Source organism: Asterias amurensis, chromosome 11, assembly GCF_032118995.1.
Source record: "Asterias amurensis chromosome 11, ASM3211899v1".
NCBI classification, from domain to species: Eukaryota; Metazoa; Echinodermata; class Asteroidea; order Forcipulatida; family Asteriidae; genus Asterias; species Asterias amurensis.
The window spans coordinates 11,658,051-11,676,557 of NC_092658.1; the positions used below are offsets into that span (position 1 = coordinate 11,658,051).

At 38.5% G+C, this 18,507-nt stretch overlaps 1 protein-coding gene across 2 annotated transcripts in view; it reads right to left on the reverse strand.

Moving 5' to 3' along the window:
- LOC139944431 (exocyst complex component 7-like) overlaps positions 1–18,507 on the reverse strand; it is a 59,746-nt gene that overhangs the window by 22,829 nt on the left and 18,410 nt on the right. For both annotated transcript variants that reach the window (XM_071941450.1, XM_071941449.1), the window contains 2 exons: positions 8,690–8,823; positions 3,053–3,197 (listed from right to left, as the gene is read on the reverse strand). In XM_071941450.1, coding sequence (XP_071797551.1) covers positions 3,095–3,197; positions 8,690–8,823 — 237 coding nt within the window. In that variant the 3' untranslated portion in view covers positions 3,053–3,094. The remainder of the gene's footprint in view (positions 1–3,052; positions 3,198–8,689; positions 8,824–18,507) is intronic.

Genomic DNA, 18,507 nt, shown 5'->3' on the forward strand with positions numbered 1-18,507 from the left:
TATCTGCACGTCGTCTGGCCTGGTTCATAATGTTAAAGTAATGTTGTATTTATTTTTTTATTAGTTAAGTGAGGAGTGTCCTTAAATTCCCCCAACTCAGCCAGTTGCTTCGTCTTGCTTTATTATTAATTGACTTTATTATATGTATTATTTTGTTCATGTCCCCGTTGGGGAGAATTACAAGATGAGCGAGTACCTGCATATCTGTTTCCATTTTTTGAGTTGTTATTTTGTCTCTGAGTTTAGCAAGTGGTTCCCCTCCCTTGCTGGCGGATGCAGGGTTGATCCGTTACAGCACTAACTTTTACCGAGAGATGACCTAGGCCCAGTTTCGTAGAGCTGCTTAAGCAGTAAATGTTACTCAACACAACTCTGCTAAGCAGAAGTGAGCAAAATATCAATCACAAATGGTTCATGTGACATGGCAGTTTGGCTGGTAACCTAATTCTGGTAAGCATCATTTCGTTGTGTTTTTATTTTTGTTCTAAAGCAGCTCTCTATATAATTAGGCCCTTATACTTCATAGACGCAACAACCTCCCTGCCCCTGGTCACTGCCCTTGTGCCCGTATCACTGAAAAATGCCTTGCCCCTACAAAGTATCATTATCAGGTCATGGAAGGAACAGTATAGAGTCTCCTGAAGACAAGCAGAGTATACTGTTCGAGACGTCAAGACCAACCGGCTCTTTTCAGAGCCACCACTCCTTTTGTACCCGCAAGTTTACCATTCATATTTATATTTATAGTTACTCTAAGTGTAGAGTCTACTGCAAGACATGCACCAAATGTGTATTCTGTTTGCAGTAAAATTGTGTAGATTTGCTGTGTAGATTTTGTTTTTCAAGAACTATGTATAATATAGTTGACAACGCATAAAGGTTGGGGGAAATAGTTTAAGTCACAGAAAAGACTCTAAAGTGAAGATTCGAAACTACACTGTACTGGCCTTTGTACACTGTACACTCTATCAACAAATCTAAACTTTCTTGTCCATTCTCCTCAATGCAAAACTTAGATTTCACTATGATTGCATGAAGACACTTGATCAAACTAGCTCTCGATACAAACACTTGAAGAGTAAGTGAACAGGAAAATAGGAGTAAAGTTATACCTCCCACAACCTTCAAAGTTAATTGCATTTTGAAGGTCATATTGTCATTTACTAGCAGAGAAAAATGATAACCTTCGGTTAACATAAACTCTTCACAAAATATTCAATCAACTAACGCCCCCCCCCTCCCACCCCAACAATTTAAGTTGAACCACGGTTGAACACAATTCTTACGCAGGGTATCGACATTTCAACAACAGCTGGTCCCCATCAAATATTTGACAGCTAAACTCAGTGGTGCGGAAGAGACGAAAACTATGGGAGCCGGTGCGCATCTGACAGAGAGCCAAAACGAACTTCTGACAAGCTAAATTAAATTTAGAACGGGGGCCATTTGTTTTCGTTTGTATGATGATTAAGCACAAGATATGGGACTATGAAGGTAAAAACACATTATGTTAGGTTGCAAGATTCAATATTTGAGTGAGAAATTACCTCTTTTTCAAAAACTACGTTGCTTCAGAGGGAGCCGTTTCTCTCAATGTTATTTGTTTTGAGTAATTACCAAAACCGCCAGTATCTTTAGCAGAAAGTATTTATTGCTTAACAATTTTAAATTCAGCAGAAATGAGCAGGTGACCGGTCACAAATTGTTTATGTATGACATGATAGTTCGACAGCTAACCCTGTTCTGGTAAGCATCGTTATGTTGTGCTATGCTTAGCTACTTTCTGTGCTCTATTAAATTGGGCCGACGTTACATGTTTATCACATGTACTTTTCTCTTTCATGGCTTCAATTAACCCCATTTATGTATGTACATGATAAAAGCAGCAGCCTGAGCTCTGAATTCCCTTATTTCTGGGGTTACTGTTTTCTCATTTGCCACTCGTGTTACCAGTGGGCCATGTATACATGGAATAAGTAACTATATATTTCTGCCACAAGGAATAAGTAATTATACCTTTCCGTATCATGGAATAAGTAACTAGATCATTCTGTCACAATGAATGAGTAACTAGATATTTCTGTATCATGGAATAAGTAACTAGATCTTTCTGTATCAAATCAGTTGATGAGTTTCACAGAAAACAGCATGTACAAACTGTAGGTGGCGAAACCTTATCAAATGTCATGGTGTGAAACATTCCAGCACAATAAGTTATGGTTTATGTTTAAACATGCAATTTTCTTGATTGGGGGTTAAACAAAGGCCAATTGACAAATGGGCAGCCTCCAATTGGGGGCAGTAGTAAATAGAAGCATTATACAACTCTGTATTGTCACTCTGCATTGTCATGGTTTACACTTTTATCCAAACAGATGTATAGCAAACATACAAAACAAATGAAGAACGAAGTGAAGGCTCTACAAGCACATGGCGGATCGGTGTGAAGAATGAATAGACCCACATCACACTGTGCCCATCTTTGACATGTTTCAATGAACACAGTACACTAATATTCAGGCACCGTACTACTTTTACATCCAGCCCCCATTTGGTTACACTGATAGGAATTGAAGGAACCCAAATGGCACCCCATAACAAATGTCTACAGAGCACAGTCTAGGAGAAGGCACATCAACTGAGTTACAGGTCAACAGAGCAGTCTAAGAGAACACATCAGCTGAGTTACAAGTCTACAGACCAGTCCATGAGAAGGCACATCAACTGAGTTACAGGTCTACAAAGCAGTCTAGAAAAAGGCACATCAACTGAGTTTCAGGTCTACAGAGGAGTTTAAGAGAATGCACATCAACTGAGTTACAGGTCTACAGAACAGTCCATGCGAAGGCACATCAACTGAGTTACAGGTCTACAAAGCAGTCTAGAAAAGGGCACATCAACTGAGTTACAGGTCTACAGAGCAGTGTAAGAGAATGCACATCAACTGAGTTACAGGTCTACAGAACAGTCCAGGAGAAGGCACATCAACTGAGTTACAGGTCTACGGAGCAGTCCCTAGCAGAAGGCACATCAACTGAGTTACAGGACTTACCTTGGTCTTCAACTGGCGATTGCAGGCTATCCCCTTTTTTCGCTAAGCAGTGATGTCAAAGAACTTGTCCATAGTGGAAGCAACTTGATCTGGAGTAAGCTTCATGTATTTGGATGGGTTCTTGGTGAAGTTAATTAGCATGTACCTGCATTGACCAAACAAAACAACAGGACATTTAAAAAAATTGTTTATTGTGGATAAATGGTTCTGCTGGTTACTGATGGAGGAGAATTGAGGGTAATCCAGTAGTTAACCTCCACTTGTGATGTCATGCAAATGTCTCATCGCTCCATTATTTTTCCCGAATGGCATGATGGCTACATATTAAAAAATAAGGCATTATTTGTGCTAAATAATGGAGCACTGGAACAATAGCATGACATCACAGGTAAAGGTTAAGTCACATAATGAATGGCCTTTTGTTCTTTTGCCAGACAATTCAAGGTGTGGGCTACAATCAACTATTTTCCAGGGGTCAGTGCCACTTACTCCCCAGGGTTTTGAAACACCCCCCTTTACAATCCATACGGATTTAGCCTTGAGTATCTGCTGGTAGAGCAGAAAACACTACCTCCTCCACTTTAGGAAGCAATCATGGTTAAGTGTCATGCTTTAAGGACACAAGTGTCACGACCGGGACTCAAACCTACACTCTGCTAATCAAACACCACAGCTTGGGGTGCTCTTAAACGCTAGGCCATGACACGCCACGCTCTTTGTGTATGAACGCATTTGAGGGATATGCATTAGTAATATTATACTGGATTTTTAGAGTCCTTTTGAGAGTAAAAAAAAGAAAAGAGTTTCCAGACAGTGGGCATATGGTTTCCATCTCTAATTAATGTTTACATCTCAAATGACAAGGATCTATGTGTAATAAAAAAAAAAAAGGGGAAAACTCATTTAGTTTATGGAATCAGGGCCCACATTTTTATAGAGCTGCTTTTATAAGCTTAAAAAGGAGCTACATGTAAGCATACAAATTATCTTCAGAAGTATTTCAAAAGTGTTTCAAGGGATGTTATCTACACTATCATCATCATTAGACCGTGTAATCTTTTTGTAAATCTTTGATCTTAGACAAGTTTCTTTCTTACCGTTTCTGTAATGTTCTTCTAACATCTACATTGTATAGTCATTTATGTTACCCTTTAAATTGGTTCGATATTGGTACATCGGACACAATGAACATTAGTGGTGCATTATTAGGGGGGTGAGGGCTAATTCTGCTGATTAGATGTTTGAATGTCCTTCCACACAGGAATGCCAAAGTGTATTATTTGACAATGGCATGCCCAACATTGTTAATCAACCAACTAGGTCAGACATTGTCACTGTCTCATTAATTCAACTGGTATCAGAAGATGTCATACTCCAGACTAAATGACACCAATTAGTCTTTGCAAACTGGCTCTCAAAGTCTGCAAGTATTTTTCGGCAGCATATCTTTTTTCTCTACTCTTTAAAGACACTGGACACTATTGGTAGTTTTCAAAGACCAGTCTTCTCGCTTGGTGTATATCAACAAGGGCATAAAATAAAAAACCTGTGAAAATTTGAACTCAATATTGGTTGTCAAAGTTGTGAGATAATAATGGAAGAAAAAGCACCCTTGTCACACAAAGTTGTGTGCTTTCAGATGCCTGATTTCGGGACCTCAAAATCTAATTATGAGGTCTCAAAATCAAATTTGTGGAAAATTACTTCTTTCTTGAAAACCACATTACTTCAGAGGGAGCCGTTTCTCCCTTCTTTTTTATACTGTCAACCTCTCCCCAATACTCGTTACCAAGAAAGGTTTTCTGCTAATAATTATTTTGAGTAATTACCAATAGTATCCACTGCCTTTAAACTGGTTTGAGAAGATGTCATGATCCAGACTAAATAACACCAATTAGTCTTTGCAAAGCGGCTCTCAAAGTCTGCCAGTATTTTTCGGCAGAATATCTTGTTTTTTCTCCTCTTTAAAGGGGTTATCATCTTTAACTAGGTTAATTACTCTGATTATTAATGACAATACAAACTGACTTGACAAGAAGTAGGCCTACAGCAGCTTTAGATAGCAAATTGCATTTTAAGAAAATTTCAAATTTGAAGTACATCTACTAGGCCTACTGTGGTCCTAGAAAAATATAGCAATATAAATGACTTAAAAATGGGGCTTAAAAGACAAATTAGTCTGGTGCCATTTTTGGTTTGGTACACTAAATTAAACAAGAGTAGTTGCTGTTAATGGTTCACAAACATGGAACCCGGAGGCTGCTAAGCAAGTCTTTACTCATGTTATTACATTTTATGGACCTGCTTCAAGAGCACATAACCAACTCAGCATATTACTAAGAAGGAAATGAGTTCTCAAAATAGTTTAATACTACCCACAGCTGCAGTTCAAGAAAGTTTTGATGGTCACTATTATCTGGACTATTTACCAATCTACGACCCTGTACCTTTAAGACCGACTTTAACACATTTGTACACAGACACTTCAAGGCAGTAAAGTATAACATGACATGAACAGGTGATCAAGACACTTGCTATTAATCCAACAGACAAGATGACATTTGGGGAGGAGGAATATGACATGTATAACAAATGTTTTCAACACTCAACCCAGGAATGCGCGTCCTCATCATGAAAAATGAACTACTTCACAAAGATCAAGTGATTCAGATCAAAAAATCTTGAGCTACTGTTCGAACAATTCTGAAAAAAAACATGAGGCTTTTTTTTTATTAATATTTGTACTTAGGTCAATCAATCATGTCCCTCGCGGGCGGGATTCCCGACAGCGTTCTCGCCATTGGTTTCTTCTCAAGGCTTATAAAGCCCTAGGGGCGCTCCTCATCTCAGGACTACCCTGGACGTTGAGGGCATAGCCCCCCATCAACCCTATCCAGATCACCCTTTCCATTAATAGTCAATGAGAAAATTACAAATTACAAGTTTTCTTTAGGTCATGTACAGTAGAGGTCTTTGGAGATTGACCCAGGCAAGATATTTTGTCCTTTGAATAAGAAAATATTTTTGAGCATAAGGGCTAACCTACTTATATGGTCCTTTGAAGGACATAGGTGCTCAAAATGGTATACATACAAAAGCTGCGGTACTTCCTACCAAATATTTGTTGTCATTGTTATTCATTTTTGGGAGTACCAAAGGTATACCCTCCCTTTAATATCTCTGAAGTTCAGAATTCTTAAACATGGGATATCAAATAACCCAAATAACTTGTTTTCTTGTCCTGCGAGCCCTTTTGGTAATTATATAATATTTGTTTATACAGTGACCTTTAATTAATTGATAAAGGTTTATTTCAAAGAGAGGATGCATTTAACATAACAGATACTGATGTGTCTCATTAGAAAATATAAATAAATAGATAAATATCTACTCAATTAAGGGGATAGTCACTAGTGCAACGTCTTGTGATAAGTTTCATTTCCAAAATCCTTCCGAAAGTTCTAAGCAGATTCCTCAGATCTGTGATCTTTACTGGTAACAGGTCTTAGTCCCCAGTCCCTGACTCAGGAAAAACATCTTGGTCCGCCTTCTGAATATGGTAACATGTCTGCCCCCCCCCCCAACCTGACTGAGGTAACGGATTTGGGCCTCCTCAGGGACTAAGGTAACAGGGGTGCCCCCCTCCCACCTGACTATGGCTTAACAGAACTGTGCCTTCTCCTAGACTAAGGCTTAACTGACTTTTAAACAGGTTGGGCTGACTCTCTTTGACTTATAAGAGGTAACAAGTCTGCCACCCCCCCCCCCCCCGCCCCCCATTGACTAAGGCCAAAGGTCTTGGTCCCCCCTCCTGACTGAGGCAACAGAGTTTGGGTTTCCACTATCCAACGCCCACTAAGTAACAGATATGGGTCCCCCTCCCCCACAAAGATAACATATCTACACCCCCATCCCCACAACCACTTACATATGCATGTACATGAAGGGGAAATGGTACAAGGATCTTGTCATCTTGGCGTATGCCATCCCATATGGTCAGCATTTCGTCCTCTGCTGTCTAGATGATAACCCACAAGGGGTCGCAAAGGTTTCACAAAGATTGTTCCTAACTTAGGACTAGTTCTAGGACTCTTATAAGGGGTTATTTAAAAACTTAAGGCTTGTCCTAAGTTAACTCGAGATACGCCAAGCCTAAACTCTTTGTGAAACTCACCCCAGACCCAGCAGTTGCTACATCTAGGCATGTATCAGTGTATGCTTCGTTTTTGAAAGATCACAAGGGCACCAAGGTATTTTCTCCTGGAGCATTTCAAGGGCACCAAGGCATTTTCTCCTCAGTGACCAGGGGGCATGGACCAGGGGGCATGGAGGGCAATCTCCTCCGTTGCCTCCGTTAAGTATCAGCTGCACATCCTAGTTACACAAGTTACTCTCAACATCATCACAAATAAACCAATCCTGTTTCCCACTTTTAAGTAAATAATTGGCAACAAAAGTTCCCAGTTCTAAAAGGCCACACGTAAAAGCCTGCCTTAATAAGCACGGAAAACTCTTGAAATAAATCACAGTGTCAACAACCATGTCCTGTATCAAACATCGTGCGTGTATGTTTTTTTTCTTTTTTTCTCAACCCTGTTCACTCGCTCTGATTGTCCTTCAAATTTATCACCGGCTAACGAAGACTGTGGATGGGAAAATCTATCTGGAGACGTCATCCATTGACGTCATTTAGTGCGGGGATTTCGCAAACAATGGGTCAATACTAGCTAATCAGGTTTTGTTTGAAGAGAAAAAAAAAAACGATGGCACAAATAGAAGTGAATAACCTATGTCCCAAGGTAATGATGATAATAGAGAATAATAGAGTGAGACAAAGGAGATTATAAAAGGGCTAAACAAAAATCAATGATTAGCCTCACTTATGAATGAGGCGTTAAAATCCAAGCAGGATGGGTACTTAGGAGGGTGATTGCAACAGTTTATATTAAAGGAACATAACAACAAAATTTGTAAGAAAAAAAACGGTCTAAGATCACAGATTTACATACAACTTACACGGTCTAATGATGATGATAGTAGAAAACATCCCTTAAAATTTTTCTGTCTGAAATATCATATTTGATGAGTAATAAAAAAATATCGCTCAGTGAGCGTTTTATTCACTTAATTTTTTGAAATCCGGTCTTCATTATTTTCTAGTGACCCAGATAGCCGATCAATCTCAAACATTCACAGTCAAAACTTTCAAAGATTTGTTATTTTATGCATATGTTGAGATACATCGAGTGAGAATACTGGTCTTTGACAATATTACCAAACTTGTACAGTGCATTAAGTGAACATCTTTTATTCATACTTCACGGCTTTAAAGTAAAGAAGCTGCTTGAATAATTTACCAAGGGAGGAGGGGTCAGGCAGGTAGTGTTTTTTTTTTTTTTTTTGGGGGGGGGGGTGGGGGTATGTTTGATTGTTTGTTTGTTTGTTTGTTTGAATGATCTTTCCATCAAGGGCACCCGGCAAACTCACAAAAAGGGATATAAACACCAAGCTGGCAACAGCCAATCTCTCTCATATAAACATTGGTTTAGCGTCTATGATTATGAATTACACAAATCAAGAAATTGTGATTCAGTATCTAGACGACAATATTTATGAGAGTAGCACTCAATTACTCACTTGTCCCTGAAGACTTGGTAGGGTTGCACGATATGATCCTTGTTCTCACGGCGTAGGGCCTGTCGTAACTCAGCATGGGGGATTGCATAACTCTTCTGAGTCTTGTACAGCTCCTCAAAGTCAGTGTTAAAACCCTGGGGAGGAGGATGTGGAGAAAGCCAAACAGGGTTTAAGTGCTGTAGACATGGTAGAGTGAAATGTACAATACAACCCTCCTACTGTTCATCATTTAAAGGCAGTGGACACTATTCAGCTATTGGTGGTTATTCAAAATAATTGTTAGCATAAAAACTTACTTGGTATTACGAGCAATGAAAAGCTGTTGATAAAACATTCAGAGAAACAGCTCTCTCTTAAATAATGTAGTTTTTGAGAAAAAAAAGTAATCTCAATAAAATATTTGAATTGAATTCCAGACCTCAGCTGAGGTCTCGAATTCAAGCATCTGAAAGCACACCACTTGTGACACATGGGTGTTTTTCTTCCACTATTTTCTCGAAATGTTGACGATCAATTGAGTTAAAATTTTCACAGGTTTGTTATTTTATGCATATGTTGAGATACACCAAGTGAGAAGACTGGTCTTTGACATTTACCAATAGTGTCCAGTGCCTTTAAAGGGATTGTACAATTAATATTTATAAAGACTTTTAATGCACACATATCCACCCTGCTGGGTGTTCAAGGCCCAATTAAACAAAACAAAAGAAAAAAGACACAACAACATTTTTCCTTGAAAACATGTCACTGTGACATAAGATAAGTTTTGAGAAGAGATTTTAATTTTGGTTACAAAGACAAGGTCCAAGACCTGTATCTGTTTTGGTAAATAGAACCCACTGTTTGTTTAAAGCCTATAAAGTTGTTTATACCATGTGTGAAAATTTCATTTCAAAAAGTGGTAGCATTTTTTGCCAAAATTAATTGCCAAACAAGTTGAGCGATTATGTCCACGAAGAGAAAACAATCTGTGATTTGACTACACAATCTGAGTAACGTTGCTGACAGTAACATTTTGAGGGGATAAAAAAAGGATATCTTCTTCCAAAACCGCATTACTTAGTAAAATTATTCTCAGTTGTATTTTTACTTAATGTCGCAAAATGGTTTAACTATAGGAAGAATATCTTTGGATCTAGAATAATTGTGAATGGTGCTCTGCTTAAGTGCCAACTTAAATAAGTGATAACTTCTGCAGCTTTATGAAAAATAGCAAGTGAACAAAAATTTAGCCTTAAGCTTTTGAGAAAGACTCTGCTAGGGTCAAAATGTCAGGCCATTAACTTCTTTTTGCATTTATACTATTCCTGGATCGTGAGCAGCTTGCAATAGCTTATTTTTTCCCGCAAGTGGAAAAGAATGAATTTAAGCACAACCTTGATGATTCAGCCGCCTACATGTTCACTTGTTTTACTTCATTTCATTAATTCTGGTTGTGAAGCCTGGGACTCTCAAAAAAAGAAGCAAACTTAACCAGTCTACTAGCCAAGAACCAAATGGAGAGAAGAAGCGAAGGCAGTTTCAGTTTGAGATGTGGGAGAAAAAAAACCTGAGATTTATTCCAGGAAAAACCATAGGGACTGAAAACCAAATCCACTTACTGCCAGGGTTCGAAATTGGCGGGAAAATTTACACGACTGCAGTTTGAAAAAGAACTGTCGGGCTTTTTAACTACTACTTGGGCAAAAGGTAGAAAATCGGCCACGACTACTACTTTAGCCAATGATGACTAGACTGTTATTAACTTCACTACCACAGAGTGAGTTCTTAATAGGTCTCAAGGTTTTGACAAGATTGCTCTAGTCATCTTCAGGTGACATACACATTTGACTGCTCAAACTCTCTCATCATTCTACTCTGGACTCATAAACATTTCAAAGAAGAAGAATATATTGCAGTAGCGAGATAACTGTCACATGCTGTTGATGTTTGTAGAATGAGAGAATACAAAATAGAACCCCAAGAACACTTCAGTCAAAATATATCAATGTTCATCATTTCCCATACAAGAGCTCATAAAGTTCCCAGCAACATAAGCAATCAGTGCAGATGCCACCATGTTTAGAATAAGGCTTTAATGGTTGTTTTATTTGAATCAGAGAAGAGAGACAATATAGACCAGTGGGTGAAATTACAAGTGTTACACATTCCACTAAGGAATAAAATTGCTCATAAAATTTGGCTCACACTGGTTAACGACAAAAATCATGCAGGTGGATTTTTAATCAACAGGGGCATTTCAGGGGTCATTTAGAATAATAAATCATTAAAGGGACACGTTGCCATGAATCGGGCGAGTTAGTCTATGAAAAGTGACATTTAAGCAGACAAATGTATACACACAAATATGCCTCAAAATTGTGTGGTTTTCCTTTTACATGGTGAAGTAACGCAGCACACTATAGTATGTTGAGTCAGCTTTTTTACTTCACAAAAATGGTGAATCGTGTTAGTTCGGAAAGAAAGAGGAAAACCTTGCAACATCGAGGCATAATTGTGTTGATCATTATGTTCTACTTTTAAAACATCTTTCAAACCTTATGCATTTTATAACAAACGGTTTCAAGTGTCGTGGCCGAGCGGTTAAGAGCACCGAATTCAAACTAGGGTGTTTCTTATCAGCAGAGTGTGGGTTCGAATCCCCAGCCATGACACTAATTGTGTCCTTAGGCAAGACAAATCACCATTGCTTCGTCCTTTGGATTGGACGTAAATCCGTTGGTCCCATGTGTTGTGTAATGCATGTTAAAGAACCCATGGCCAGTGCACTTATCAAAAAGAGAAGGGGTTCGCCCCAGTGCTCCTGACTGTGGCTGCTGAACAGTATGTGCCATAGCACCTTGTAAATAAGCTGCTACACAATTGGGTCTTAGAATTCATCACTGCAATAACCAATCTTTCTGAAAGTTTGTATATACTCAGCGCCTTGTTTGGTAGATACAGGCCCTATATAAGACTTTGATATTATTATTCAAACGCTTTCATAGACCAGCTCGCCTGATCAAAGGCAAAGCTAGTGTTCCTTTAAGAACACACAGCCAACGAGTGCATCTGCCTTATCACAAAGCGGCTACCCCAGTTACACAATTGCTCGTTTAAATACCCCATTATCAGAGTGTCCTTCCTTGATTTTATGTCCTGGTTTTCCATGAAATCTCATCTTTGCCAAGCCAGTAATTCAAGGGTAGACCTGGTATTGGATTATGTCTATATTTTTTATTGGGTTAATAAACTAGGTCGGGCTTTGCATTATGCAGTGTTTGATGCTAGCCTCAATAATATTTTATTCAGAGTTTTTTCACAAGTGAGGCGAGGGGATAATTTTTTTACAAGATGTGCATTCTTTATATCACCCAGGGTAGTAGTTTATTAATAAGATTTTAAAATGACAGAGTATCAGGTCCTTCATGACCTTGCTCTTCCATTATTATATGATTTATCTGTTGCATGTTTGAGTATTCAGATGAACAACTGAAGAAAAGGATCTTTTGGTTTGGATACAACAAATTACTAGGTTTCAAGCCAGTGTGCAGCTGCATCAAAGAAAGCAAACAGAGTCCTGGATCTGGATAAGTATTGTCAACACTCTTTTTACATGTTTTAGAGCCAAATGAGGAGGGAGAAGATGATGAAGAAATTTCAATTTTAGATATTGAAGGAAAACCCCAATGAATTATTCCAGGGAAAGCCAACACAGTCAGGTAGGGACTGAAAATCCACAATCCACATAGTGGCCCCAGTGGGATTCGAACTTGGGACCCAGAGTTGGAAGTCGTGGCAAGACACCACTACACCAACCTGACCTGGGGATGATCAAGGGAAGTTTGCATGTCATCTTTCAATAATAAAAATCGCTTGTTCGCCCACACTTCGATGACCGTATACAGGTTTGGAGCCCCCCCCCCCCCCCATCTAACCAAAGACAAGAAACCTTAAAAAGATACAAGTCAATGCCACAAAACTTTACTGATAAAAAAAAATAAGACAACCAGTCACAACCTATAGTAATAGTTTATTGTGTGTCAGCCCATAACCATTTCTACCATGTCAACTAAGCAAAATATTGTAAGCAACTAAGCAACTTTGTGCCAGCGAAGAAACACACAACACTTTCTTCTGGTAACAAAACCTAAAACACTAAAAAATCTTTTTTTATATTAACAGTGTAAGGAAACAACTAAGAAAGAGATGTACAGTATCATACAAATTTTTAATCAGAATTTGGTTCAAGTAATTTTTCTATAATATATGAAATGCCATCCACATAACCTTCAAAATTGAATAGGGAAATTTAAAAATGGCTGGAGATTTCATCAGAGGAGACAGACTGATATTTGAACTGGATTTTAATTTGATAGACTCAATATCGAGGTCATAAAGCGAACAATGTAGTTAATGAATAGTTGTATATATTCGAGTGGCTTGTTTTTAATATCAAGTTCATTACGTTTGACTCATTTTCTATTTGATGATTGGTCAGATCTATTAAATCAGCGTTATGATCAGTGCTGTAGCCGTGGTGGGTGGGTGGTGCTGGGTGGACCTGCCCAGGACTCACAACTTTTGCCTAGTACTCTCAGCAAAATACATTGTGCCGCCCAATACAGATTTCCCTTAAATAAATCAAAATAATGTCCACTGCGCATTGATCTGAGACACAGCTAATGATAAGGAGTATCATATGTCACAGAGAATGAACACGGCCAAAAGGCCATTTAACTTATTGCAAGACCACATAACAAGAACAGTTTGGAAACCTGGCCCCACTTCAGCAATAGTGGCCCCATAATTAAACATGAAAACTTTTGTAGATCCAGTCGCCCTTGGTGGACTTAAACATTATTTATTGCCCACCACTGAAATTGATTGGTCTACCTACAACCATGGTCATTATTCATTTGTAATCTACCCTCAAGGCCACATTAAATGAGAAGGTACTTGTCTACCAATTAACGCGCACTCTAGCCAATCTGTTAATTAACGAACAGTGATGAATAAACAGGTCTGGAAAATTTGCCACAATAAGCAAACCACTGATTTCACAAAGACTAGAATAAAATAAGTATTGTCGTCTAGTTGTCTAGTTCCTGAATCACAATTTTTGTGCAACTCTTAGACGTTAATGTTTGTACGAGAGAGATTGGCTGTTGCCAGCTTGATTTTTTTTAAATCTGAACTTGTTCACCATTTTGTCCCTACTCGCAATTTACAATCATCTCAATAGTTATTGCTATCAACTCAAGAGCTTCCTCCATTTTTTATGGCCATAGATATACTGCACCGCTGCTTTGGAATAGTCTTCCTGTGCATATTCGCCTGGCTAGTTCTTTACTATGTTTAAAGTCTCTGTTGAAAACTAATTTGTTTAAAGCTGCTTTTTTTTGTAATCTCCTAATTTGTAATTTGTATCTTTTATCTCATTGTATATTTTATTGTTCTCTTTATGTGCTCAGAGGCTTTTCCCATCGCTTTACAAATGTCTTATTATTATTATATTATTATATCCCCTTAACTGAGTTTGCCGAGGCCCCTTTGATGGGAAGATCATCAAGAGAGAGAGACGGACAAAGGATAGAGCCCCAATTCATGATTGAACTGTTTGTGTTAAAGAGTAATACTTAGTGTGGACATGAGAACAAAAGAGGTCCACGCAACAATATGAATATGAGAGCAGAACTCAAATGTATATAGGTCGTTATCATTGATCCAGGAAATAAAGTGTGGCCCAGTTTGAAAACAAAAACTACAGCCGCCAGAGGAGGCTGCTGGCGATAAATTGCACACTTCCAGAAGACACGCAGAGACCTCCCTCTGTCTGTCCATATAGAGTAAGGACAGAGAAGGAGTCCTTACTCTATGGTCTGTCCCAATTGTGACGAGGCAACCACACTTGTTCTTTCTAACAACTTTCCCTCTATGCATTGCAAAAATCACTATCCTGGCAGGATTTCCAATGACTGTACTTGGTTAATGTCCAACTCTTCACAATGAAGATTGTGGTACCATGTTCTTGTGGTTCCATGTTTTTGGGGTACCATGTTCTTGGGTACCATGTTCATGTGGTACCTTTTGGTACCTTACGGTACCATATTCTTGTGGTTCCATGTTTTTGGGGTACCATGTTCTTGGTGTACCTTGTTCTTGTAGTACCATGTTCTAAGAATACCATGTTAGGAAGTTGAGGTACATGTAGCTCATTGGTTTAGCAGTTTCAAGCAGGCATCTTAGCTCAAGTTCTCGCTTTGGTGTTTTGTTCTCCGTTACAGTTTGGGCCAAGAACAAACCCACGAGCTGGGTCCAAAACATTTTGCAATCATCCTGGGGCTCATTTGGGTTTCCAACAATCATTTCTTTTTTAACATTGGGAGCTTTACAAAGAGCGCGGTAAAGGAAAAGCAAAGGGGCAAAGAGGGAAATTACCCATAGCTTTGTGGGTCAATTGTGGCGTGTCAAGGCCAATAGGTTAAGAGCACCGGACTCAAGCTCTGAATCCAAGTCTTGACACTTGTGTCCTTAAGCAAGACCCTTACCATTATTTCGTCCTGCTGATGGGACATAAAGCCATTGGTTCCGTGCATTGATTATACACATACAAGAACCCAGTTATACTTATCGCTAAGAGAAGGGATTAATTGCCCCAGTGTGTCTGGCAGTGGCTGCTTAATGCACCGTAGCACTTTGTAAACCCTTATTAAGTGCTACATAATTGGGTGTCAGAATTCATAACTTCAATAACCTATCTTTCTGAAAAAAATATTCTATATTCTACTTAGCGCCTTGACAATGCTTGAGCACCTCGTTGGTAGATACGTGTGCTACATAAGACTTTGAAATTATCACTATTAAGTGCAAGGCCTAAAACATGATAATAGTCTCTAATGGAACACTGCCTTCAAGCCCAGAGCCCATCAAATGATTTAATAAATATTCTTCTCTGGGGGGACAAGTTTACGTTTCTGATGCTTATCAAAACTATCGGTCTACTATAATACTCCTCAGAGTGCAGTTAGCAATCTACCTTGACCAGGAGCGAATGCAACACGGGGGGGGGGAAGCACGACTCACACACAGCTGGGAGCAATGGTGCGTTACAATCAACTTGGTCAACTGTTGTCGTTTCAACGAGGAGCGAGCGGCATTTGTTTGTATTATTCCAATGTCGGCCAACCCTGGGGCCCTGTGGGATACCAGGAAATTGGACACCGACGCCATGAGCCGTGTCCAAATGACACAGAGATGAAAGATAACTGTGGGGAGTCGAGAGAAAGAGAAATGAGGTCTGAGGAAATGTGTTTTACGGTTTCAACACACAATTAAACGTTGGTTGTCTGATTTGGTGTTTGAACTTGAAACACTATGTGGACTTAAGTTTGTCCACAAAGTGTTATTTACAGTTTTGAAAGAATATGTGTTTTATGGTTTTAACACACAAGTAAACAAATGGTTATCTTATTGTGTGTTTAAATTTGAGACACTATGTGGACTTCACACATCCACACAGTGTTAATTACAGTGATGAAGAATATGTATTTTATGGTTTCAACAGACAATTAAATGAAAAAACTTGGTTGTCTGATTGTGTTTAAACTTTTTACACTATGTGGACTTACACATGTCCACACAGTGTTAATAACAGAGATGAAGAATATAATTTTTCTTAATTGTCCAGTACAAATGAATGAGCACACAGTGACTACAACATAAAGCTGTGTGCTCATTTTCAAATTCTTACAGAGACCAAGGACAAAATAAAAATGGGGAAAAAAAGGACTTTGTAGGAGAATTTGAACAGCTGGGGTGCTCCACAAGGGATTCTGTGGAAGAAAAAGATGATTCCACAAGGATGCAATGTGTGATCCTGTCTCATACTCGTTTAAAGGGAAGGTACACGTTTGGTAATTGTTAAAGACCAGTCTTCTCACTTGGTGTATCCCATCATAGCCATAAAATAACAAGCCTGTGAAAATTTTGGCCCAATTGGTCATTGAAGTTGCGAGAAAATGATGAAATATAAAACACCCTTGTTGGACGAATTTGTGTGCTTTCAGATAGGAATAAAAGACTTCTAGCTAGAAGTCTTTTATCATTTTAGTGAGAAATTAACTCTTTCTCAAAAACTATGTTACTTCAGAGGGAGTCGTTCCCACAATGGTTTATACTATCAACAGCTCCCCAATGCTTGTTACCAAGTCAGTTTTCAAGTTAATACTTGTGATGAGTAATTACCAAACGTGTACCTTCCCCTTAAACAAAGGCCTTTTTACAAAAGGGATTCCGGTGTTCGACAGAGCGAGGACGTCCTAGCTTCGCTTTGTTGTAAAAAACTAGTATAGATGTCGCTTAAATAACAAAGTCTGAACAGTGGGAGAGCAAGGAGAAGTCATCGATTAGCGGTATTCACAACCATGTGCGTTTCTGTGTATGTGCGGGTTATCATCATATGAAAGACAAAAAAATCTGAAGAATATATATTAGTTTCCATATTCCAAAACAATCAAATGAAACACCAACTAATGCATAATTAGCCCACACAGAATTTCCGCACTCAGGAAATGGACGTGATAAAATTATGTGTACGTAAACAGTACGCACCGCGACCAACTTTTGAATATGTTTCTAAGATTGGATCAGTGCAGTGAGGGGCATAATATGCCTGATGCAAATTTGGGGATGAGAGGGGATGTTCAAATAAATAGAACAGTGTATAGTTGATTTACACAGTTGGCTTCCTGACAAGGTTTGAATAAACTTTAAACGCTTACTTTTTAGAAGTTTATGTATTCTTTGCCTGGTGTAACTTTTGATTTTTGTACAAATTATTTGGGGTTATAAACAAAGACAAAGTTACTTGAGCAAGACTTGAACCAACAACCTCCAGAATAACATGCCAGCATTCTACCAAGCAAGCTATCTAGCCCTATGTTTGGGGGTCTCCCTATTTTGACAATTTCTTTGTTCGGGGGTGCAAGTCATACAATACAATGAACCCCATGGCATCCCATGTCAAAGTTCAATAGGGTCAACAATGAAATATTCTAAAAGCTTTACCCAATAATTTGTCACTTTGCTATTATTACAATGAGATGTTAGGTCTAGGTCTGACCCCTCCTTTTCAATTCAATGACCTTATTTTGACTGTCAAAGTTCAATAAGGTCAAAGGTGAAATTTTATCTGGTAAACCTATCATGTGATGGATAATAATCATTACACGTGAGCCTTCCTATTTTTTTAAATAAAAATGACCCCCAATGTGACCCATGTCAAAATCCATGGGTCAGTTAAATCAAACACAAGATACAGGTATAAAATTTAAATTACATACTTGATTCTGTGTTGAAATAAGAACCTTTGGATTAACAGGCCTGCGATCTACCAACTGAGCTAACTAGCCCTGCATAATGTTGGCAGTTACCCTATTTTGTCAATAACTTATGCAATATCTTGTATATGTTCATGTACATATGGTGATGATCTTGGCCCAATCTTATGGCTTTGCTTACCACAAGATTCTGCATTTATGATGCCCTATAAAGCATACTTCCATGGGTTGTAAAAAACGTGAACTCAGAATTCCACAGAGAGCAGTATGGGTCCCTAGTTTAAAGTACAAATGCAGGTCAGCAATATGAACTAATCTACACAAAAATTAATACGTACATGTAACAAAAAAGTCTATCTTTCAAATTTAGCAACTAATATACAGCTTTGGCAAAAAACATAACTTGTCATTACCTCAAGCTCAAATGCAGCGCGCCACAACAACAAAATTAATTATACAGACTAGATAACAAATCCGTCTGTCCTTGTAGCTCAATGA